Source organism: Macrobrachium rosenbergii, chromosome 10 (genome assembly GCF_040412425.1).
Source record: "Macrobrachium rosenbergii isolate ZJJX-2024 chromosome 10, ASM4041242v1, whole genome shotgun sequence".
In the NCBI taxonomy this organism is placed as follows: Eukaryota; Metazoa; Arthropoda; class Malacostraca; order Decapoda; family Palaemonidae; genus Macrobrachium; species Macrobrachium rosenbergii.
Window position 1 is genome coordinate 41711797 of NC_089750.1, and position 25887 is coordinate 41737683.

At 41.2% G+C, this 25887-nt stretch overlaps 1 protein-coding gene across 7 annotated transcripts in view; it reads left to right on the top strand.

The window, feature by feature from the left end:
• LOC136842602 (unconventional myosin-XVIIIa-like) overlaps positions 1–25887 on the top strand; it is a 1295621-nt gene that overhangs the window by 765054 nt on the left and 504680 nt on the right. For 4 of the 7 annotated variants that reach the window (XM_067110180.1, XM_067110177.1, XM_067110176.1 and 1 more), the window contains one exon: positions 23833–23898. The exons of the other annotated variants lie outside the window; for them this stretch is intronic. In XM_067110180.1, coding sequence (XP_066966281.1) covers positions 23833–23898 — 66 coding nt within the window. The remainder of the gene's footprint in view (positions 1–23832; positions 23899–25887) is intronic. 7 annotated transcript variants of the gene reach the window in all.

The following is a 25887-nucleotide window of genomic DNA, read 5'->3' on the forward strand; positions in this document are numbered from 1 at the left end:
GTTAGCGTGCGCAGATGTAAGGAAAAAGTTTTTTTCAAAAATTCACCATAAATCGGAATATTGTGCTAGAGACTTCTCGTTTGTTGCAAAATGAAGGTAAATGATTGAATATTACTAGAATGTAAGAGGTTTAGCTTACAATTGCATTTTTCAACCATTTTGGTCAAGTCAAAGTTGGCTGAAGGTTGAAATTTTGGCACATCGTGATTTATATGAAAATATTTCAAAACTGATAAAAGCTACAACCATTGAGTTATTTTTTGTTGTATTCTACATGAAATTGCGCACATTTTCATATATAAAACGTTATGTAACGGCTAATATAAAACTGTGAAAAAATTACGACAAAGTGACTAAAGAATTTCTGAGATTGTAAGAGCATGACACCGTCTCTTCCAAACACATGTGTGATCCTGTGTTCGTCTTCCATCAGAGTGGCGAGACGTTTGGCGTCTTCACAAACAGAAACATACACGCAGTTTGATACAGAAGATTCGTTGGAACATTAAGAGTACATGATTAGAATGCTTGCATGGCAATGCAAGTAGTGGTGATTGTACATACATCAAGACAACAATGGTTAGGGAGAAACAGACGGAAATATTGTATGGTTGAAATCGCGTTCCTTTAGAGAAAGAAAACGAGATGCTCTTGTTGTCTTGTCCACTCCGATGGACGACGAACACACGAACACACACGTGTTTGGAAGACACGGCGCCAGGCTCTTACAAGATTTTCAGCAGAGTTAATGTGGACGTAAGGAAAAAGTTTTTTTCAAAAATTCACCATAAATCGAAATATTGTGCTAGAGACTTCTCGTTTGTTGCAAAATGAAGGTAAATGATTGAATATTACTAGAATGTAAGAGTTTTAGCTTATAATTGCATTTTTCGACCATTTCGGTCGAGTCAAAGTTGACCAAAGGTTGAAATTTTGGCACTTAATGAGATTTATATGAAAATATGTCAAAACTGATAAAAGCTACAACGGTGAGTTATTTTTTGTTGCATTCTACATGAAATTGTGCACATTTTCATATATAAAACTTTATGTAATGGCTAATACAAAACAGTGCAAAAATTACGACAAAGTGACTAAAGAATTTTTGAGATTTTCAGCAGAGTTAGCGCGGACGTAAGGAAAAACTTTTTCAAAAATTCACCATAAATCGAAATATTGTGCTAGAGACTTCTCGTTTGTTGCAAAATGAAGGTACATGATTAAATATTACTAGAATGTAAGAGTTTTAGCATACAATTGCATTTTTCGACCATTTTGGTCGCGTCAAAGTTGACCGAAGGTTGAAATTTTGGCACTTATCATGATTTATATGAAAATATGTCAAAATTGATAAAAGCTACAACCATGAGTTATTTTTTGTTGTATTCTACATGAAATTGCGCACATTTTCATATATAAAACTTTATGTAAAGGCTAATGGAAAATGGTGTAAAAATTATGACAAAATGACTAAAGAATTTCTGAGATTTTCAGCAGAGTTAGCTGATGCTTTCTTTTGGGATAAGAAAGAAATTAGCGCATGCACAGCTGGGTAACGCTTGTAAACAGAACAACAGCGTGATCCGTGAACTCCCAGCATCCCTCAAGGCGCATGATTTACAATTTTTCGCAAACGAGGCCTATAAGTATTTTTCCACGAGTATTTAAAAAACTTTTTGTAGTCGACATATTTTACGTCCACTTGGCACCCGACAGACAACTTTTGTCGACGTAAAATACGTCCAGTCGGCGTTAAAGGGGTATTTTACTGCTGTGTAGTGTAGAATTGGTTTTTCTTCTGGGAAAGGGAGACATTTCAGTGCTTTTTCTTGTGTGTGACCCAGCCATGTGGGCGACTCCTTTTTGTCAATTGGCAAGTGGCGTGACTCCCACATTTGCAGTTCATTGGCCCTTTATGTGTGTTTCTGATGGTTACAGTGAGGATACAAAATCTGAATTCCATCATGTGTGGGCAAGTAAATTTATGTCCCTAATGTTGGTAGATCTTCATCAGAAGGGCAGTTCTTTGAGAGAACCAATGTTTAGCCCTTCCCCCTGAACTCTGTGTTACTGCTTTCACCTAGGCCTCCCCTCATCAGTGACTTCACCAGCAGTTTCGTCAGCTCCTCCAGCTCCTTCATCAGAGGAAGGCCTTGAGGCAGAGGACATCCTGAGGAGGGTTATGGTTATCTTGGAAATGGTGGGGCGTCCCTTCAGCAGGTGGCAGAAAGCCCCATCATCTTTTTCTACCGTGTGGAGACCAAGGAAGAAAAAGGTTCATCCCAAGTGTTGCTCCAGCCAGTTCTTCCAGAAAAGTTGATACTGAGGACACATTTTCAAGAAGAGGTCAGGGGCAGAATCCGCAGGCTCTTCTCTCTTGCCTTCCATGTACCAGAGGTTGTGCCACTCACCATTAGTCAGCAGGACTAGTCATCGTTTCTTTTTAGTCGCTTCCATCACCTCTGTCTTGGTTTCATCAGCATCCCGCTTGACTTAGTTGCTCTATCAGAGATGGGGATCAGTGTTGAGGACCAGCAGAAGGAGTGTCTCATACTGTAGCAGTAGCCAGACAATAATATGGAGCACCTTGAGGAGGAGGAGCAGATTGAGAGTGTGCAGTGATGACCATTCCCCATAGCATCAGCAAAGAGGCAACTCTGTTATTCCTTCTGTCAGTGGAGTTACCCCATCCAGGTCCCAGAGCAGATCAAGCAGAAGATGGAGTTGGTCTGGAGACAACAAGTACAAGGTGTCTCCATGTTGCTCTTGGTGGTCCTCTAAGTGCTGCTTTCCCAGTACAGAGCAGCGACAGACGGGACCAGTCCACTCCGCATAGGGTACTGCCAGGGGTACATCATACAGACGACCACGGATGAGCTACAACAGGGGAGGGTCCAGTAGTGCAGCGCCCTGCCCCTCTTCATCCAGCAGTTTGGCTATCTCCTTTGGAAGGGACTAGAGTGGAGACCACAAGGGATCCCCATGATGGAGACAGGGCCAAGGATCCCTCACAGTTGGAAGTCCGGGAGAAAGGAAGTCCCAGGGGAAGGGAAAGGTTTTGTTGAGTATGTGAACCAGATCAGACTGCTCCTAGGCCTGGTCAAACCACCAACAGGAAAACCGGGGGACTCAACCTTGCTTTCTTACCCAGAACAAGAAGTGGAGACCCCACTTGAGATACACCAGTTGGTGCAACCCCCTTGCTTCCTTTGTCTCCCTTGATCCATGGAGTTATGCAGGAGGTGGACTGTCTGTTGTGGGATCAGAGAACTCCTTATTGGCTTCCAGGTTGGGATGAGCTCCAACCCCCTCTGCTCCCATGGTAGGAAAGGTACTGCACTATGTTCCCAGGGACTCCTTTACCATTTTGAGGACTTTGGACCCAAACGTCTGCAGGCTGGGGAGCAACACCCTGCTGGAGCGCTTCAAACAGCAGAGCATCTGTTTCAGTAGCACCAAGATCAGGACCTTCAAAATGATGTTAGCAAGGGCCTTGCAGTCTATTTCCTGGTTGGACAGGTGTCAAGGTGCTTGGAGCAAGGAGCTAAAGGACATTCTCCCTTTGGAGAAGTGGTCCATAGTCAGGAAGTTCCTAGGACCTGCCAGGAGAGCCTCTAATACACAGTCAGACAAGTTGGTCACCTTTCGGCCAGCATCATCCTTAAGAGTCCTTCTTGATGGTCATGCAGAAGAACATTTCTCTGGAGAGTTGGCTAAGCCTCTGTAACAGTCCCCTTGTAACACAGGTCTGCCTCCTCTGGTAACCGCTCTTCTTCCCAGCAGTTTCTGGCATCAGAGCGAGGTCAGACCACAGAACAAGGGACCAGACACCAGCCAGTCCTTTGGTAACTCCCAGGCCTCTCATGATTGTTGGAGAAGCAGGATTGGGAAGAGGGGAGGCTTCAGGTGAGATGTCAGTGGCCCCCTCCTGCCAAGCTACTGTTAGTTGTGGGGTATACCTAGCAGCCAAATGGAGGACCTAGCAACAATACAGGGCAGAGGAGTGGATGGTGCATGTCGTTAGAGGGGGATACAAACTGCTCTGCAGGTTGACAGAACACCCCCCCCCCATGTCTAAGATTCCATGTCCTTTCCCCTCCTACAGTAACACCTCACTTTAGGTGTTACTGTAGGAGGGGAAAGGACATGGGCTTCACCTTAGGGGAAAGCCCTGCAATAGGGTGTGGAGACCATGCTCAACAAGGAGGCAATGGATATTATGGGCAAAGACTCACCACTGTTCTACAACTGCCTTACATGGTGGAGAAGGCATCGAGAGGATGGTGCCCAGTCATAGATAGGTCCACCATGAATCTCTACCTCCAGCAGACGCCCTTCACCATGGAGACACTGCAGTACATCTTGGCGCCCATCAGAGAGAATGACTATATGGTGTCCACAGACCTGCAAAATACTTACCTGCACATTCCCATCCATGAGACTTCCAGGTAGTACCCTCAAGGTTTGTCTCCCAGGGAACAGTCTAAACCCTTCTCTTTGGACTGGTGATGGCACCACAAGTCTTCACCCATGTTTTCCAGTTGGTATTGGTATGGGCTTACATGAAGGGATAAGACTGTGGAGATACCTAAACGACTGGCTGATCCTAGCGTCCTCGGTCTCCTAAGTGGAATACCACAGGGACCAGATCCTGTCATTTTGCAGGGACCTGGGAGTAATAGTGAATCTTCTGAAATCAGATTTCTTCCCAAAGCAAACCATCAAGTACTTGGGAATGAGGATTGACACCACAGTGATGAAGGCATATCCATCAAACTAGAGGATCACCAACCTGATGAGAGTATCAGAACCATTCCTCAGCTTGCCCCAACAACCAGCAAAACAGTGGCAGGTCATGATAAGACATCTGGTCTCCCTGGAGAAATTAATCTCCAGGGGGAGAGCACATCTAGCTCCCTCCAGTGGCAGCTGAAGACGACCTGGAGGAAGCCACAAAAACCCATCACGACCAATTGAGTTGACGGCCAGGGTTAGGGAGGACCTGTGGTAGTGGAGAGACCCCATGAACCACCTACAGGGAGTATCACTTAAACCAACCCCTACCAGAGATGACGGTATTCTGAGATGCATCCCAAAGGGGGTGGGGAGCACACCTGAACAGAGAGCATGTTTCTTGGACATGGGAAGCCATGAAGAGGGAGGACCATATCAACCTGTTGGAGATGCAGGCGATCTGGCTGGCACTGCAATAATATCAGGAACAACTGCAGAGAAGCCTGCAGTTCCCATGAGCGGCAACACCATGGTGGTCACCTACATGTATAAGTGAGGGGCCACCATCTCTTCGGAGCTGAACGACCTGGCAGTGGAGATTCACAAATGGTCAGCGTCCCAGAGCCTGGATATGACTGCCAGGTACATCCTGGGCATGAAGAATGTCATCGCCAACCAGCTAATCAGGGTAGATTAGGTAGTAGGCACTGGGTGATCCTTACACCAAAAAGTGGCTGACACCTTGCTGGAATTGTGGCAGAGACCAACAGTTGATCTGTTCACCCAAGCAAGGAATGCCAAGCTCCCCGTGTACTGCTCCCCGATCCCCAACCAGAGGGCAGCATTGCAGGACACCTTCCAGCTCCCATGGGACAGCATGGACGTATACGTCTTCCCACATTCAGTCAGCTGAGGAAGGTGGTCAGCAGGTTCTTTGTCTCCCAGAGACTCAGGATATGTTGGTGGCACCCCTGTGACCGCATGAGGAGTGGTATGCAGACCTGCTCCACCTACTAGTAGATGTCCCAGGAGAATTTCCCGAAGCCCCCAATGCGAGGCTCCGTTAAGCAGTAGGCTCCCTCCGGCTTCACAGTTGGAGACTATCCAGCAGCTCATGCAAGAAAAAGGCTATTCAGAGCATTCTGCAAAGGCAGTTGCCAATACCTCATGGCCCTTATCTAAAGGAGTGTACCAGGGTAAATGGACCGTCTTCTGCAATTGCCTGTGATAGGGACTGCAATCCACTCAAGACCATGTGAGGGAGGTTACAGACTTCCTGGTATATCTGTGGGAGGAGAAGACCCTTTCCATCACTGCAGTGAAAGGATACAGAGCCACCTATGCCATGTCTTCAGGCCAAGGGAAAGAGATCTTTCAAATGTCTGGGAACTGTCTGCTGTCATCAAGCGCTACAAGAAGAAATTCTTCCAAGAGAGTTAGGACCTGAGTGGGATGGTACCAAGGTAGGTCCTCTTCTTCCTGAGGCAGCTGCCCTGAAAACCTCTCAAGAAAGCATTGGATAGTGACCTGAAGTTAAAGGCCATCTTGGTGGAATTTGTCCTTTATTTCATGGCCAAGACCCAGAACTTTGAAGTGCCAGAACTAAAATTAGAACAGTTATCCATCCCGTCATTAAAATGTTTTGTCAGGAGGTAAGGATGAAATGGTTCTTTGCCTAGTTAGAGCCCTGAGGCACTACCTGAAGCATTTTGCCTCTCACATACTGGCCTGCAGGAGGTCTTTCATAAGTATGGGGCGTGAGAAGAGGGAGATCTCCAAGAACACCATCATCTTCTGGCTGAGGGAAAGCATAGTTAGGGCATACACCACTGCGGAAGCTGATGGACCTCCTCATCAAGATTAAAGCCCATGATGTTAGAGGTGTAGGCCCCTCAGTGGCATATAAGAACCATTCTGTCCTACAGGTCCTAAAGGCAGCCTACCTTCACGTCTTTCTATCTGTGGGACTTGCCCCACAAGATCCTGGACATATTAACCCTGGGCCCAGTGGTACAGCCCAGCGGGTGGTATATAACGGCACTGAACCTCCAAGAGAAGGTTCTTACAATAGGATTGTCTGTTCTCTTTCTCTCCCCCCTGCCCAGAAGGTGTGGTGAGTGCAGCTGGGGCCTACCTCATTTCTTTTTTCTTTGGTGACCAGGGCCCTAAGAGGTAGTTTCCAAAGTACTGTACTGGTAGAGCAGTGGCATGCCTACCTTCCACTCCAAATAGATCAGCCTTCCACCCATTGGTGAGGCTCCATCTGTGAAAGTGTACGTTCTTATTCCTGTCAGAATAAAAACCAAATTCTAAAGTAATCCGTATTTTTCTTAGGATACAAACTTATGCTTTCACAGGGAAGTTTTTACCTCCCTTTACCACCCCTTATGGTTCTGATCTCTCTCAGTCATGGAGTTGAATGGTACCATGAACAGGTTGATTCAGAAATTGGAAGAGCTAACCCAGCTCAAGTCACACAGGTGACTCATAGGCTAACTCATTAGGCAGTTGTATTTTATTTGAGTCAGCAGGCAACCTCAGTGTGCTTTGCATTAAGTACTCCATCTATGAAAGCTCAGGTTCTTATCGTAGGAAAAATACAAATTACTTTAGAATTTGGTATTTTAATGTCATATGCTGATATGATTACATTTAATTGCAATTACATTATGTGATGTTGATCTTGAATAATAACATCCATTTATCAAATACAGTTGAAAGCTAGTTATTTCTTATTTTTTATTATATAGGATTGTTGCAGTATATATCTGTTGGGTTGTTCTCTTCCCAGTATAGTAATGGCATTTGGGATGTTTCTAACTTGTAAATGATTTATATTTTATTTTCCATGTTAATGGTCTGTATTGTGACAGTTGTTTAAATTTAAATCCATGTTTTCATTTATGATTCATTCAGAATATTTCCCTCAGGCACCAATCCCGGGATATCAGCATTGATAACCAGGATCGGTGCTATTATCGCCAACTTTCAGTTATCATCAATATATATATATATATATATATATATATATATATATATATATATATATATATATATATATATATATATATATATATATATATATATATATATATATATATATATGTATAGTATATATATAGACGTACCACACAACTCCCCACCCCCGCGAATAGCTAAAATCCGCAAGTACTTAAAACCTCTCTAAAAACACTTAGAACTGCCTATTTTGATAGATAAAACAAAAAAAATAACTAAAAAAATGCTTATACCTGAGTATTTTAATAGTTTTATCACAAAAAGTGCATTTAGTCTTGAAAATGATATGAAAATACAGTAATTAGTGAATATTTCTCGGTGAAAAATACCATGAATGGGTGAATTTTCCGTGAATAATGTGTATACTGTATAAGTTCCATAGAGAAATCTGCGAATAGGTGAGTCCACGAATCATGAGAATGCAAATACAGGGGGTTAATGTATATATATACTGTATATAATATATATATATATATATATATATATATATATATATATATATATATATATATATATATATATATATATATATATATATATATATATATATATATATATATATATATATTATATATATATATTTATACACACACACACACACTGTGTTTCAAAATTAGAGCCCCCTCTACAGCATAAACTAAAATTGATATGGACAAAAACAAAAGCAATTCAGAACAGGTATTTATTTAAGTTTCTCTCTGAGTATTTAATATTTTGTGTGGTCTCCATCTGCCTGTACCACAGCCTGCATTCTTGAGGGGTATGATTTCAGCAAATCGCAAAAAAACAGAGACTCAAACTCCATTTCCGTGAGCACTTCGGTCACCTCTCTTCGCAGGTCGTCGAGGCTTGGTATACCATCATAGTTCACTGTGCGCGCTTCAGCACAATCCTTTAAGATACTACCAATATTTTCACACACATTAAGGTTAGGGGAGCTACCGGGAAATTCACTTGACGAGAAGAAATCGATACCACTGTTTCGAAGCAGCTCCTGTGTCTGAAGAGCCTTGAAACATGGTGCCTTATCATGCAAAAATGTGACTTCTTCAACAGATAACACATTTTCAGGATCTTTGAGGAAAGGAAATACTCCACCAGTAAGCACAGTTTCTCTGAAGTATTCGCCATTCCATGACTGTCATTTTTCTTTGATGATCCACATTAACCATTTGGCTGTGAAACAGAAAAATTCCCAAACATTCAGAAAATTTCACAACTTGGCGATAGCGCACTTCATCGCTGATATCATCCAACTTTGCAGCCCAAATGATGTCATTTTCATGATTTGCCTTCCTGACTGTGTAAATGAATTCATCTGATGCAGGAACATGGAGAAAGTCAGCTTCATCCCAATCTTCAAGAAATGAACCATAAAACCATACACGGTCTTCTCTCTGTTGCTGAGTGATGTTGGGCTTGCTGATAACATGAATTGGCTTGATACCAGATTTTTTCAACTCATGATATACAGCACTATAACTTCTCTTCTTTCCCCTTTTTGTGTCTAGTTCAAGCGCCAATTTACATAAAGACTTTCTTGGTCTACCCACTGCCTCAGCTGTGATATCTTTTGACTCCTGAGAAAGGACTTCAGGCCTACCAAGATTCTCAATCTTTTGTGATGACAGTCATATGGATTTTTGTTCCAGTTTCTTTTAACAAAGGATTCATCTGTTTTTAATGTATTTAGCTATCCAGGAACGTAAAATGAAGGATGCGCCAGCATCCCTGGCCTCTCTGAAGGTTGTAGCCCAGATTTGGTCAATCCATGTGATTTCCTCCAAGTCGTTAGCCATGGCTGTATCCAACTCCATCACTCAGTCTGAAAACACAAGAAATGTAAAATGAAAAATAGCTTAATAAAAACTTAAAATAATGTACTTGGAGATAGGCTATAGCAGAAAACTTCATAACTTTCCATTTGTTCTGTGGAGGGGGGGCTCTAATTTCGAAACACCCGTTATATGCATGTGTGTGTGCATACAGTAATACTTCGATCTTACACGATTCGAGTTGCGCGAATTCACACACACACGAACTTTTCACTGGAACCTAACTAATGGGCATATGCGATTTTTTCACAGACACACGAAATTCTCGAGAAACCCTGCAGAAGTGGGTGTTTAATTTTTGAAGTAATTTACAAGTTTTCATGCTTTTATGTGTAAAATCTGTATGAAAAATTCATTTCATTCTTTTACGTGTAAAATCTGTATGAAAAATGCATTTCATGCTTTTATGTGTAAAATCTGTATGAAAAATGCATTTCATGTTTTAATGTGCAAAATCTCTATGAAAAATGCATTTCATGCTTTCATGTGTAAAATCTCTATGAAAAATACATTTCATGCTTTCATGTGTAAAATCAGTATCGAAAATGTATTATTTTTATTTTTGTACATGCATAAATATGATGCAAAGGTAATTTCAGCACATTCAGTTAGTGTACTTTTACAAGATGTGATACCCATTTGCAAAGTTACTGCACGTTTCAAAGATGATACCCCTGCAGAAAATGCTTGTTTAATGTTTGAAGTACATTTATAAGTTTTCATGCTTTTAACTGTAAAATCGACATGGAAAATTTATATTTATATTTCTGTACATAAATATCATACAAGTATTATGTCCATTTGCAAAGTCTTTGTCACAAGGACTTTACATGACCTTGAGATGAGGTTGTTCAGTCGCGCTCACTTGATAAAATGAATTCGTTAATGTAATATCAGAGATGTAACTAAGATTTGTATAAGTGTCATTCTTTGAAAATTACTCTGTATGTGCATGTAATTACAGCACGTTCAGTTGGTGTACTTTTACAAGATGTGATACCCTTAGTTACTGCATTTTTCAAAGATGATACCCCTGTAGAAAGTGTGTTTAATTTTTAAGTTTTCGTGTTTTTAGGTGTAAAATCAGAATGGAAAATTTGTATTTATATATCTGCGCATAAATACGATACAAAAGCAGTACAGTTACTTTATTACAGTATCTCTCTCTCTCTCTCTCATTCGTAGTTAGCGCTCAAACATACTTTTACAACGTATTATTTCTCTGGTACGTCATTACCTGTACAGTATATAATTTTAAATTGATTGAATTTTACCTGTACTGTACTACCTTCTACGAACATTATGTACATGTTTTCGATGTTTTATGGAATTGTACTTTTGTTGACTGTGACGTTTTGCCTAGTGACGCAAAGAAAACGGCTTTTACTCTAAGTGACAAAGATAACGGCATCCCATGAATTAGGGGTAACATTAGTATACGTATGCACCTACTGTAAATGCGCTATTATGAAACTGCAGTACCCAATTTTTATGTCAACCATTTACTGTATTCCTTTTTTAAGGGTAATAAGCTAAATTTTAAATAAAATTACACTAACTTTAGTTCATTTAAAAGTTAGCTTAATACTTTGGGAGCATGATTAGGGTCATATTTAGTACTTAAACTCTGGAAATAAACATTTATTAGCACTTTTAAAGACCATGCCAAACTTACGCGAAAATTCACCTTGCACGAGGGGCTCCGGAACCTAACCTTGCGTAATTTCGAGGTATGACTGTATATATATATATTATATATATTATATATCTATATATATATTTATATATATATATATCTATATACATCTGTATATATATATATATATATATATATATATATATATATATATATATATATATATATATATATATATATATATATATATATATATATATATATATATATATATATATATATATATATATATATATATCTATATATATATATATATATATATATATATATATATATATATTATATATTGTTACGAGTGCATTTTGGCTGATCAGTTTATTACTTGATTTACGTAATTTTTACACGGCCCTGCATGCCAAGGACACACGTAACCTGTCACTTGAAGCTACGAATTAACCTCAAAGACAGTTGTTTATATTAACCAAGGTCGCCAGTTAAGGGTAATTAACCTTAACAGAGAATATTCAAGGAATAAAGACTTTACGATAAACGTCGCCAACTTCGGACGCAGGCAATCTCTACTCGTTAAGACGGTGGTGAAACAACGGCTCTTCCAAACAATGGATTCGAGACACAAAGAATGCATAAAAAATTTAAATGACTTGCTTACCCTAAGTCCTAGTTACTCTTACTGGAATAAATGGGATGAAGCTAAACAATATAATAATTTGGCTTAATCTAGACTTCGTAAAAGCATCTACCGTAAGTGGTGGCTGAAGAAGGAAACAAGGAAAAATTGGAAATACAGAAAAAGTTATTAGTCAATCGACGAAGCTTGAACAAGAATCAGACTTACCTTGGACGTCGAGTTGTTTGCGCATACAACGGACACTCGGAAGTCTTGATACGAGCAGTCTTCCCAGTTCACCAATTAATATAGACGAAGGAGCACAAAGGGGGTAGGTGGACAAAGGACACCGTTCCGGCACGAACACGTCGTACTCTCTCGCTCACGGCTCGTCTCTCTCTGACCTCGCTCGGGTTCCCGCAAGGTAGCTGGCCACATCTTTACACGACGCCCCAGACATTCCGACCTTGACAAAGACATCGCCGAATGCATAGGGTAAAGGGAAAGACAGCTTAAGACCACCGTTACTAGAGATTATTGAGTGAAAACCCTCTCTGAGGTTTAGGTCCCTAATGCCACACCGGCATATTTTTGTTTTTGAACTACACACCCTATCCCTGCCTATGCGAAGACTCTGTCTGTCGCTGCTGTGATCGTTATTTTTGAATTGCCTGGCCAACCTGCGGGACAGAGACGTTCTCTGTCGAGGTCAATCTGATTAATATTACTACACATAAATACATCGAGGGCAAACAGCAGTAGTATTTATAAAAGCTCCCCCCCTTAAGAGGGCCTTCACCCCCTTTTCGGGCGTGAAGGTCTGTCCTAAGCAAGCTGTTCGCCTCTATTAGGTTACTCTTCTTCCCCTGAGCAGATTAGTCCCGTGTAGCCTACCTAGCTACAGAACTACCTAACCCTAGATAGGATATGAGCTACAGTCATTACTTTACCTAAGTTTAACAATACTAGAAGGTGCTTACGGTTATTATATGCTACCTCCAATAATCATGATATTTTAGACCTAGCCTAGTGGTACATTCTATGGTAATCCCTAGCCTAACCTATCCTAACCCGACTGTAGCACCAACATAAGAGTGAATGTTCTAACTAAATTACAAAGTGGTTTATGTTTAATACAATTAATAATTACTAGTTAATTCATGAGGGTTGCTGCATATGATAAATGGGTGCCTCACTGAGGTCTTAGGCCATGCGTGTCAGGAGCATAGTGGCTCTTTTCACACTAGTTAAGATTATCTGAAGTTAATACTCTACTTACGTGATTACTGCGGCTCGCTGGTAAGTGGAAGGAACAAGGCTACTAATTTGATGTACCGCACTTAAGGCGGTCTAGGCTATGTACAAGAAAAGTGAAAGAGATCACACTGGCTACCTCCTCTGGGCAAGGAGCCAGGATCACTCTAAGATGGTAGGGCACTGTGCTTAGAGGGCACTAGTGCCTGGATGAGCTTATGGCTCGGCAACTACTGGGTTCTCTTCCGCATCTACTTCTTCTTCTTCTTTGGGTTTCTCCAAGGCCTATCAGTATCAGGCTTAGGAGGTGATGAGGGCACCGACTCTGGGGACGGGGCCAGAAGGGCTAGCGGGCGCGAAGTCGGGGCAACTTCAAAAGCTACAGGAGGGCTCCCTACTCCGGCTGCTGCAACAACCGGAGCGAGAGCGATCTCGACTTCTGTGTCCGAGGAGGCCAGTTCCTGGTCTTCCAGAGACGGTGTAACATTTTTATCCTCCAGGGGTTCATCCTCTGGAGTCAGATTTGGCAAAGAAGTAGTCTCGGGTGCTGGAGGCTCTCTGGTTGCGATGATCAACTGCATGGGGAATCCTGAATCTCCCGGAGGAGGATTCGTCCGTGGCGGACGGAGCGTGGCACTGCTCAGTGCTTGCAAGTGGCACTGGCAGCAGTTGAGGGTCAGGCATGCCTGACAAGGGGTCCGGAGGTACAATACCTTGCGGATGACTTGAATTTGGCTGTGGCAGAGATTCCTGCCCCAGCAGGAGATCATAGCCTCTCCGAGTCTTGTTCGGGGGCGTCCACTGGGCGTTGCTTACTTGGGCAGCCCTCCCAATTTGTGGAGTGGTCTGTCCGCTTGCACGTCCTGCAGCGGTACCGCTCCTGAATATCTCTTCGGGAAGAGGGAGGACCTCTTGGTGGGCCAGCCCTTCGTGACTGGAGACGGCTAGGCCTAGAATAGTTTGGTTTGTGCCCCTTCCGCCCACCACTTCGGTGGGCAGAAGGTGGGGGTTTGTCTTTATCGAGTGTTACAGACGGGGCCTCCGTGGAGGAGGTAATGTGGCTGCGAAGTGGCGTCAGTAACAGGCTTCCCCAGAGAAGATCCTGACCCAACAAGAAGGCCACTCCGGGCCAAATTCCACCCACCACACCAAGGCGGTGGGGTAACGTGCCCCAAGGTGTCATAACCTGGAGCTGGACCGTGGGAACGGTAATGGTGTGGCCCTCTATCCACTTCATTTCCCACTGGGTTTTTTCGTCAACCATGGCACCGGCTGGCACTTGGGCCCTGGCGATCAGGCTAATGTCTGCCGCAGTGTCTACTGTGACCGGAAGGGTCACGGGCAGGCTAGTGCTCTGAAGAGGGGCCACCGAGATGAACTGGGTTTCCAGCCTCTTGGGGTAAAGGATCCGGTGCGGATCGGCTGCAGAGAATGAGGTGCTAAACAGGTTGACAAATTTTGTGGTGGGGACATGATGTGGACAGGCCGGAGATCCAGCATTGTAGTGGCTGGCAGCACCACAGGATTTGCATGGGCCTCTTGGATGGGCTCGGTGGCCTGCAGTAACTGTTGGAGGAAAGGGCTGAGCGGATGAATCGGGAGAGGAGTTCTGGCTGGTAGGGGTAGGCTGCTTATTAGTGCTTGGTTTATATCAGCACTCAGCTTCAGCGTGCCCCACCTTCTTACAGTGGGTGCATGTAGGCTTGCTCGGCAGTCCATTCTTCGGGCGAGTGGAGTTCGAGAGGTAGGCCGGAGGAACGATTTGCTTCTGAGAGGTGCTATGCGACTGATTAAAAGTTTTCCATGAATCGGCCATGCGACAGGCTTCCATAAGTGTGGGGGGCTGTTTATCATTAAGATATACAGCAAGGGGTCCAGGCACACATTGGTAAAGGTCTTCTAGCATGGTCCGATTGAAAAGATCCTCAAACGTCGTGCAGGCCAAGGAGTCGAACCAGCGCATTCCAGACTGGATCTTGTGACAAGCCCATTCCGTCCATGACTAGCCGACTTCCTTGGCAAGACCTCGGAACCGCTGTCTCCATTTCTCTGGGGTTATTTCGTAGACCTTTGTAATGACTCTACGAACTTCCACCATGTTGCCTCTCTGGCTCTTCTCCAGTGAGTGAAGTGCTGCCTTGGCTTTTCCCTCCATATGCTTAGCTAGTATTAAGGCTCTCTCCATCTCCGTGGTGCTGTAGTTATCGAAGAGAGCCTTGATTTACTCCAGCCATGCTTCTGGCTCGTCCTCAGTCCACTTGGGGACGAGGGAATTGATGCTCGAAATTGGAGCATTTGGTGCAGCAGGTGTAGGGCTGGAGGCTTGCTGTCTAGCCATAGCTTCGGCATTCTCCATTTTTTGCTCTTTCCAGCTCGAGCTCTTTTTCTTTGAAGGCTAACTCATGCTGTCTTCTTCTTTCTTCTCTTTCTTCTTCTAGCCGCCTCTGCTCGGCTTCATACGCCCTCCGTTCTTCTTCATATTTCCTCTGTTTGGCTTCTTAATTCCGCCATTCGAGTCTTTCTTCCTTCTCCTGCTTGGCCAAGTCGTCCACTTGCTCCTTGACCCAGGTGGTAAGTTCCGAGCCTGTGAGACCTGCCGCCGCCCCCAGATCCAGGAAGGCTTTATAATTCTCGGCTGCCATGGTCCTGTTGGGGAAGGGCGTCTAACCGGGTCGATTGGGCGTACTTGGGCAGCGAGGAAATGTCCCTTCAGTGACGTGGCACCCTTTCAAAAGGTGGCACTATGGTTGGGTGTGCCGTGTAAAGGTCACACTGGTGGCACTCAGTATCCTTAGGCACTGGTGCAGGTTAGGTACCAGGAAGACTTTTTCTTCTGTGTTCCCTTTTGTTTGGTTTTGTTTATCTTTTCTAGTTGCTTGATTGGTGGCACTATGGTGCCAATGTGTTCCTAGGAACCCTTTACTTGAGTCCAACTAGGCTATATGTAAGGGAATGCACTCTACCCCAGCAGAGTGTAACAAATGAATGAGAGAGAAAGGGAAGGTAAAAGAGAGAGAGAGAGAGAAATAAGCTATACAATTGATGACAGTGCTGCAAATTAGTGGCACTGTGGAAGGAAAAGTGAATTTGTGGTTGCTTTTTAAGGTCCTTGTGAGTGTCTGCTTCCAGTACCCGCAGTGCTACAACCCCCTTCTATTGTACAGGGGGAAAGGTCACTGTCTGCTTAGGCCTGGATACAAGGCCTCACTCGTGACCGACAGTTTATCACTGCACAGTAATTACTCTTAACTTGTCCTCATCTGTTTGTGGGACAGAGGTGTTTCTTTTATGTGGTTTACTTTAATTAATTGTCCCGGTGTCGGCCCTTCTTTCCTTGAAGTGGGTCACGTACACTCAGTTAGGTTATGAATGCTTACTTGAAGAGAGAGAGAGAGAGAGAGAGAGAGAGAGAGAGAGAGAGAGAGAGAGAGAGAGAGAGAGAGAGAGAGAGAGAGAGAGAGATTCAGTCAGCTAATTTGTGCTGCCTGAGAAAATTTTAAGTAAAATTTTATAAGTGCACACTGGCAGGGTTCTTAATTGCAGATACGTCGACTTGGGATTCCTTAAGGGATTGTTGTAACAATCGTAACTTTCCTGGGAGCCGAATCGGACAACGACACAGGAATTTAGAGTAAAATTATAAGTTCTTTTTATATGATTTTTGACATCGGGTATTTGTATAGGAACTTGTTATTTGTATTAATCCTAACAAAGGCCTATCGTTCCCTGACTAAATTATATCTTGGTTTTATCCACCGAAGTCTGTCTAGCTAAGATATTGCACGGGGGGATTACTATGCCAATGAAGTAGACCCAAGAAGTGGCTTTGAGGCAGAACGACCGGTCACACAAACGATAACAAAGAGGCTGTAAGATGGCGGACATGGGGACCGGTCATCCAAACATTAACAACAAAGGTCCACTCGGCTCTCAAGATGTCGGACAAATCACGTTAGCACGAAATTCAAAACAACCTGCCCTGATTTCGAACCGCTCTTTTCTCAAATCAGTTACACAAAGCGCTCGAATTCCTCTCACAACGAACTAAGCAAATGCAGGCATCCAGATTTACTCTAAATATACCAACACTGAAAAGGATTTTACGTTAAGGATGGAAAACGAAATTACCATACAACGCTTGTTTCTTTTGTTATCATCTTTCTCGCGCGAATTAACCGTCCGCGTAAGGAGTGGCCACTGGCAAGACAACGAAATGGATTTTTGTGGTTCGGATGGGACCAAATTTACGTTACTGAAAAATATATTTTATGGTAAGATTAACTATTGCCGTTCGTTTGCTATTTCGATGACACGGTGTTTTGATATGATTCCCGTTATATGAACACACTTAATGCCAATCGGGAGTGATGAACGCGGTTACTACTTTTTGAAATTCAATGAACTTAGCAAATTCTGTCTCTACCCTCGAGAGATACGTGAAGCGTGCTTTTCTCCGCTCGTTATCGTGCATGAGTTAACTCGTTTAAAAAAATCTATATCATGCATTAATCCTTGGCCGGGGAAAAGCAGAATATTAACAATTACACGGCAACTCAGCCTACGACCTTCACTGGAATGCACACACTATATCCGAACATGGCAAAAATGCTCCATCTTAAGATTTTATAAATTGTGAATTATGCTGCTCTCAATACACACTTTCCTACATACGCTAATTCTTAATTATACCTGGTATTCTAACTATTCTTATTATTATTATTATGCCTTGTGCTGTCTCCTTGTTTGGAAGAGTAAAATTAAATGAAATATCTGACTTTTCTCTTTGGAATTAATTGTAATTAATTTTCTTCTCTCCAGATTCTTTCTCTAAAATTTACTTAGACCCTGGCGAGGTCGCCAATGTTACGTGTGAGACTTGGCTGATGAGTTGATTACTTGATTTACATAATTTTTATAAGGCCCTGCATGCCAAGGACATACGTAACCTGTCAATGAAACTACAAATTAACCTCAAAGACAGTCGTTAAACACTCAAGGTCGCCAGCCGAGGAGCTATTCTCGGCACAAAAAAGAAAAATTCGGTGAATAAGGACTTTACGATAAACGTCGCCTGGCTTCGGATGCAGTCAATCTCTACTCGTTAATATGGTATTAAAACACAACGGCTCTTCCGAACAATGGATTGAGACACAAGGCTGCATAAAGATTTTGAAATGACTTGCTCAACCTTCCCTAATTCCTAGTTGCTTCCCTGGAATAATTGGATGAAGCTAAATGTTAAAATTTAGTCTTAATCTAGACCTTGTAAAAGCAAAATGCTTTGGTGGATATGGTGGCGAAAGACTGAAACAAAGAAATGGGAAATACAGAAAAAAGGGGCTAGTAATTGAGGAAGTTTTGAACAAAACACAGACTTTACCTTGGACGACTAGTTGTTGCGCATACAACGGACGATCGGAAGTTCTGGGATGAATTCGCCACTTCACAATTCACTAATATATAAAGACGATAGGCAGAAGGTTGGAGGACTGAAGCGCATTTCGTGCGCTCTCTGTGAAGGCCCAATTCTTTCCCTCTGTCCGACCTAGGTTGGACAAAACAGGGTCGTCCGTTCATGCCCTCGGGGTCTGAAACTTTGTCAAAAACATTCGCCAAAGAGAACAGGTAAAAGCTTAAGGCCAACTATCATAAGGTTGATTATGGATATTTTCCTATGGGGGTTAAATCCCTAATGCTAATGAGTTCTCTGCTACAAGTGAACGTTAAAGTTTGAACTGTTTACGCGACCCTGCCGATACACCCGTCCTTTCCCGCCTTGGTTCATCTGATATTACTACAAATAAATGCATCGAGGGCGAACAGCAGAAATATTTATAAATATATATATATATATATATATATATATATATATATATATATATATATATATATATATATATATATATATATATATATATATATATATATATATATATTTTGTGTGTGTGTATGAATGTATGTAAGTATGCATATGATGTAGGTGTTACCCCTCATGGTCCTGTCAGGGTCTTTATAAGACAGACCATCTAATAGTGACAGTTCTCTCATAGCTGCTTTAGGACATGAAGTAGTGCCTGTTGGCTCAGTGATAAAAGTATAAAAGGTATCATGGCTGGAAGACTTTATATTCTGCCATAGCAGCTGGCCAGGGAATTACAATTGACATTTCTTCCACAGATGTGACAACATTGCAAAGATCTGCCAAGTATTCTACTTCTCGCTAGGTCTCTAAAAGAAAATGTTCACGACAGATTCCCATGCCTTTTCATCATGGAGAGTGGGTGGTTATGAGGACTCTTAGTGGCTACCAAAAATAGGTTTTTCTATGTCAAAAGTTACATTTTAGGTTTAAGAAAAACTTATGAAAGAAATTGATAGTTGATGACATAAGGGATCACCTCTCCTCTTTTCTTCAAGATTTCCTTGAAGGATTAACAATGAATAAATAGGGGTAAAAACACCTGTCTGTGTGTTAACTTTTTGCACAAAGGTGACATGACTAACCGCTCCATCCTGACAATTAAGTGGTAGGGTGCAAGAAAGAAGGATCATCTGGGAAGGTAGACATGACATTCAGTAAACGTGATGTGACCGGACCAGGCATTATGTTTCATTTGAATAGTTAGTTATTGCAGAAGAATAGGGGGGGTTTCCTCTTCAGTGGGTACTGAGGAATGACAGGCCAGGGGACAACAGCAAATAAAGGCTAGTTATGTGCATGATGAAGCATTGTCCTGTCTAAGAGAGCCACGTTAGCTGATCAGGGCTCCTGATACCAGGACGCTCAAGAGTACCATCGTTTGGAGCAAATGGTTTGTGGTCGTATTGGGACAACTGAGGTGTTTAGACAACCTTACATCCTCCTGTCTGGGGTAGAAGAATAGATGGCAATTGAATTTATTTCCTTGCCCATTGTTTAAGTGGAGCAAATTATTTGGGGCCACTAGAGAGGCAGTTTTGTTGAAGGTTTAGCAGCCTGCTCAAGTCCTTCAGTATCTGGGAAACTGGAGGAAGTAGGTAGATTGCCCTTCATTTGTTCCAGTCCTGTGGGAGTGCATCTCTTGCTGTTGCCTGAATGTCTCAGTTGAGACACATGCAGTAGAAGTTGCTGGTTCTCCTATGTAGCAGACGTCCACTTCTGGGTGTGGAAGCAGGCTGGCAGTCACTTGGGATGAGAATTTGTCCAACATTCACTTGGTTGAAGACACCTGTCTCCACAGGGTGTCTGCTGTCACATTGAGTGACCCCATGAGATTGATTACTGACAAATGCCAGTTCCTTGCCCAAACCATCTGTAGGATAGACAGCATAACTAAATCAGAGCCTTCTGATACAACGTTGTCTGTGTCATGCTGTGTAGGTCCAACAAGATGTGGGTCCTCTTTGGAGCCTTCGGTTTTCTAAGAGAGAAGGAGATGGCCACCAGTTATCAGAAATTGATATGACTCCTCCTTAAGACAGTTACCTGATGTTCCTGCTAGTGGCTTCCCCAACCTGTCAAGGAGGCATCTGTGTGTATAAACCTGCACTGTGGAAGTCATCAAAAAGACCTGTTTGGCAAGAGCACCCTTCCAGGTCCATGGCTGGGGTAACATAAAAAACTGAACCAGAGATGTGTATAAGTTAGTGTGATAAATTGTTGCAGTGTAAAAATACAATAACTTCTTTAGAAATAGACCCCAGTAAATATTATGAATGGCAACTCGCTGATTTACAAAGGAAATATGCCTCTTGGGTTTCATGGGAAAGATTCAGTGTGCAACAAAATACTAACAAATTATGTATTGGTTTTTCCGCTGAAGATCATATCTTTGTAGCTGAAGATCCTATCTTTGTATTTGTCATATTTATCAATATTTATAGCAAATTTTTACCATGTCATGGAGAAGATGGCAGATAGAATGGAGCAGGAGCATTGTAGAAAAAAAATTTGGCAACATTGAGTAGCTTGAATAGCTATGAAGCCCGCTCTGTTGAGAATAATACTCTGCTGATTGAAGTGGTGGGGAAAGACCAGACACTTGACAACTGAAAATAGTCCAGAGATGATCACTTATTGAGTATGAAAAAGTTTTCATGGTCTGTATTAATGATACCCAAAACTGAAAATTAAAGGTGTAATTTCATTTCTTTATGATTGTGTTCAGTGTAAGTCAAAACTCTGAAAGACCATATCTGAGAATATCGAAACATCTTTAAAGTTTAGCTATGTTTGATAACTTTACCCAGTATGTTAATGGTAATTTCCTCTATTCAACTCACAGCAGCACGTGAAACAGAAAAAATTTGCCATTTTTAGAAATTTTGATTTCCAACAACCCAGTATTTTTAACTTGTAACTTTGTAGTATATCATAAAGAAAATAATGCTGAAGTGTACTGTACATTCAGCCTTTTTCAGGTAAAGTAATGAAGTTCAAAATAACATCCTTGCCAATTTAGTCATGGGTTTTAAAATGTGTGACCCTGACTTATTTGACACACACAACTTGCTTCAAAGTTTTCAAAAACCTTGTTATCTATAACACTTTATGAACAGTGCTTCTGAGAAAACAAGAATGTGTATCAAGTGTGTGTTATGAAACAATTATGTGAAAAGTGAAAGTAAAAAGAAAAAGCAGTATCTGGCATATGCAGACCTAGAGAATGGAGGGTGCTTAGGATGTATAGTATTGAGGGCAAACTGTAGAGAGCAGTCACAAATTTTATTGTAGAAGTGAAGTGTGTTTTAGAGTTTGCATGTGAAAGGTTGACTGGTTTGATATACAGTTGCTGCTGAATGGGTGTTTAATAACTTTATAGATGGAATGATATGAGAACTCAGAGAAAAGGTATTAGATGCACGTGCAAAATTTTGGGAGAAGATGGGTTGTGAATGGAGTGTGGATTGCAGATAGTGACGAGAAACTATAGAGGTTAGAGGAAAGAGTTAGAAAGTGTTTTCAGAAAGGGAAAGTTAAGAGTAAATATGAACAAGAGTAGGATATAAGGGTGAATGGGAGTCAGAACGTTGGAACCGTGAAAGTCTGTATACACGTTGCGAGGATGGAAGTAATATATTCTTGTACAGCAGATAGGAGTTGAAGTTATAGGCGATGGTAGAATGAGAAAAGAGGCAAGTCACAGAGTAGGTGAAGCAAGAAGGGTAGCAGGATGTATGTAAAAGATTTGCGGGAAACTTGAAGTGTCTATTGAATCCAAGGTTGGAATGTATGAAGGGATTATTCAACCAACTGCTTCAATGAAATTGAAGTGTGGATGTTAAATGCCAATAAAAGAAGGTGGAAACCTTAGAGATTAATGAAGTAGCATGTGGGATATAAGGTCAATTGAGTAGCATGTGTGGTGTAAGAATTGCAAGGGTGAGAAATGTGGAGATATATACAAGGAATGCCAAAAGGGATATTGTAGGGGAAAGGATGGATCAGAGTGTATTGAGATGGTTCATTCATGTGGAGTGAGAGCAATAAGTTAGTAAAAAGAGTATATAATTTGTAAATTTCTGGTAGGAAAGAGGAGAGAAAGACTTAATTAAGAAAGGGAGGGATAGAGGGAGTGAGGAGGCATTGTGAAGGAGGACCTCCACATCCAGGAAGTGAGAGTGCATGCAGTGAATGTTGCAGTGTGTAGTGGGTTTGACACACTGCTGATGAGCCCTCTGTTTTTGAGGTATGAAGCTACTAGTGTTGTGGAAATTTTCTGCATGTGGTTTAGCCATGATCCAGCAGTTTGTGTGAATGTGGGAGTGATCATTGTCATTTCATTTCATGGGAGCCACCCAGTATTAGTAACTATGGCTTAGTGTTAAAAGATAATATTGATAATATACTAAAGGGACAAGCATTCTATAATTTACTTGTGTAGAAAATTAAGTTATGATAATTTTAATAATAATACCTCATTGAAATGAACGGCACTTTGTATGCTGTTGAGCTTTTACTGCACCTTCTCAGCCTGGTGTATGAATTTCTTCGTTTCTCCAGGTACAGTAATCATAAAGGAGCTGACCAAAGTTTATTTATTATTCTGACGTTTTGATAGTTCACACTACCAGTTACGAAAGGTGAATTGCACCAGGGGTACACACAATTATTTATACCCAGAAATGGGTTTGCAAAGAAGGTGGTCAATTTTCGATTGGATGGTAATGGCCGGGGATCTTCTCTCTTGTTACTGCGAGTCATGTTGAGTGACGGATGTACTGATTAGCTGGCACGGGGGCACCACTTCTATGGGCTCGCTGCTCAAGGTGCTGTATAAGGTCACCTGCATACAGACGAAATGCCATTCTTTTCAGTGAAGTAAGTCTTAATGAGGGACTTCTTCCAAAATATAATAATAATAACTATTATTATTATGTTGAATGCAAATTCCATTAGTTTAGAATAATTTTGGGAAAATTCAAGTTTAGGTAAATATAAGCATTGGTATGCGATTGATTTAAAAAGTCCATTGTACTCAACAAAACGGAAAATAATGCTTTAATTTTTAATGCTGTTAAAATAGTTTTTAAAGAGATTCAGATGAGTATAAGATGTTAAATTTAGTTTGTTAAAAAGAGGAAAAGCCTCTCAAGTTCTCCAGTTCCATTTGCTGTGTTCAAACAATGAGAAACATTAAGAGCTGATAATTTCTAGTCATGCTGTGTGGCCAGTAGACATGTGTTAGCAATTAATGTGGAAGAGATGTATAATGTACAAACAACTTGTAATTTTTTTCTTGTTTCAGTGCTCTATTTGAAACTTTTGATGACATAATGTACATGATTCGACATGCTGGTGGTGATGGTGATAGGTATAAGTTTTGGTTCCCCTGATATGTACATATACACATACACAAAAATGGCACCATCTCTAACTAACCTTTTCACTATTATCTCATGTATGCAGACACTTAATGATCCGTAATTAATCTTGAAGCTTACAACTTAACCTTTCATTGGGGTGGTTTTAATTTTCTTTGTTTTGCTATTTATGAAGCTTTAATTGCAGCCCTGTTTGTTTGAAAATGTAACTAAAGCATCAGTGTGTATCGTGATATGGAGATACTGCATACAGGAACAGTCATGCTGTTGAATCCTAGTTATTATTAACACTTGAATTACATACAACTTAATGGATTTTCTAGGTCTTTCATATCCTCTTTTAGAAAAGAATAATTGTTGCCAATGATTTTGATATGAGATTTCTGTGCCATGAAAGAATGACTGTTCATGATGAAATTAGGATTTTTGCCATACCCTTATATTTTAATGACTTCCAGAGTATCATTGTTTAAACCTGTTTCACTTTGGTAGACCTGTAGTATATTTTATGTACTGCTTTGATACAAGATTTCCAGTACCTTTTGACACTGTTGTGAAAATAAAACCTGAAGGTGTGCTTGAATCACTGATATCTATAAAATATTTACCCATATTTTGTATGTACAGTACCTCATTCCTGGCACATCCTGGTGTATGTTGATAGGTTACTCATTCTTTTGTCTTCTAACTAAAAACTGCAAGTTGTAATTTGTACAAAGGTATTAAACTGACGTTTTATGTTGATTTTGATTGTGACAGAACTTCGCTAATGCACAGGAAGTGACTGTACTATTGTTTATTTCAATTCTTAATACAGTAACTGCATGACAGGGTGTTAGAATACTGCATTTTTATTTTTTAAGTTACTTTTCCTTTCTTTTTCTGTTTCATGTATTTATTTGCAGCTTTCCAAATGAATGATTTTATTGCACCTGTAATTGCATGTTTACTTGCTAGAAATGCTTGTAGATGTGTAGGTATTTATCTGCAGACAAGTTTTTGAATTAGATATTTTTTTAATATATTACGCTAATATTTTTCATCTTGATTAGAACTGTTCTTTAAGGTGTAAGAACACTTAAAACTATATCTGAAACACCTATATATAAAGGGCTCTCTGGTTTCAGGCATTACAACTCATTGTTTCTTCACAACCCCATTAGTCTTAATTAGCCCACATTTGTGGTCTTGAATGTCTCCAGACTCAGTAGTCTTTTGTCAGACAATCAGATTAGCAACAGTCAATGCACATGCATCTAAGAGCTTCAGTTCAGCACCTACTACCTATTTTACAGTTTGTAAGTGTATAGTGCTGTTCATGACTTTGCTGAATTTATCCAGCTTTTGTGCTCGGCAGTGCACCAGTTCCTTATATATTTTCATTGTATCTTTTCAGAACTAATACATCTAGTTATTTTAACAGTTTTCCACCTTTTATAGAGTATATCGGCACAACAGTGTAATTTGCTCAGCTTAGAAGGTACAGTTTCCCTTGATTTTCCTGAACTCATGTGATCTGAAGCTTGACATTATCTTGACACACATAACCCCAGGGACCAAAGCTGTGTATATAATATATATAAATTCCAAATGAATTTAACCACTCGTATGGTTGGCAATACTGCACAAGTCTAAGGAAATGTTGATAACACTGCTTACACTCATGAACAGACTGAGAAAGTATTTTGGTGGGTTTGCGAGGCAAGGGAAAGTTTCCAAGTAAGGGTGAGGTGGGTCTGAAGGCTGGGTGCGATGGGAAGGGAGCAACATTAAGGCTGTTTACAGGAATAAACACGCAGAGAAAGGGTTGTTTGGGAAGGTGGGTGGTTGGGGAAGGAGTTTTCCAGGCTGGGATGGGAAGGAATGGGTGGATAGGGGTAGGCAAGTGTTTGACTTCATTGGAGCTTTTTTTGTTTTATGTTTTTTCAAGTTTATGCTTTTCCACATTTTATTAAACAATATTACAGTACTGTACTGTA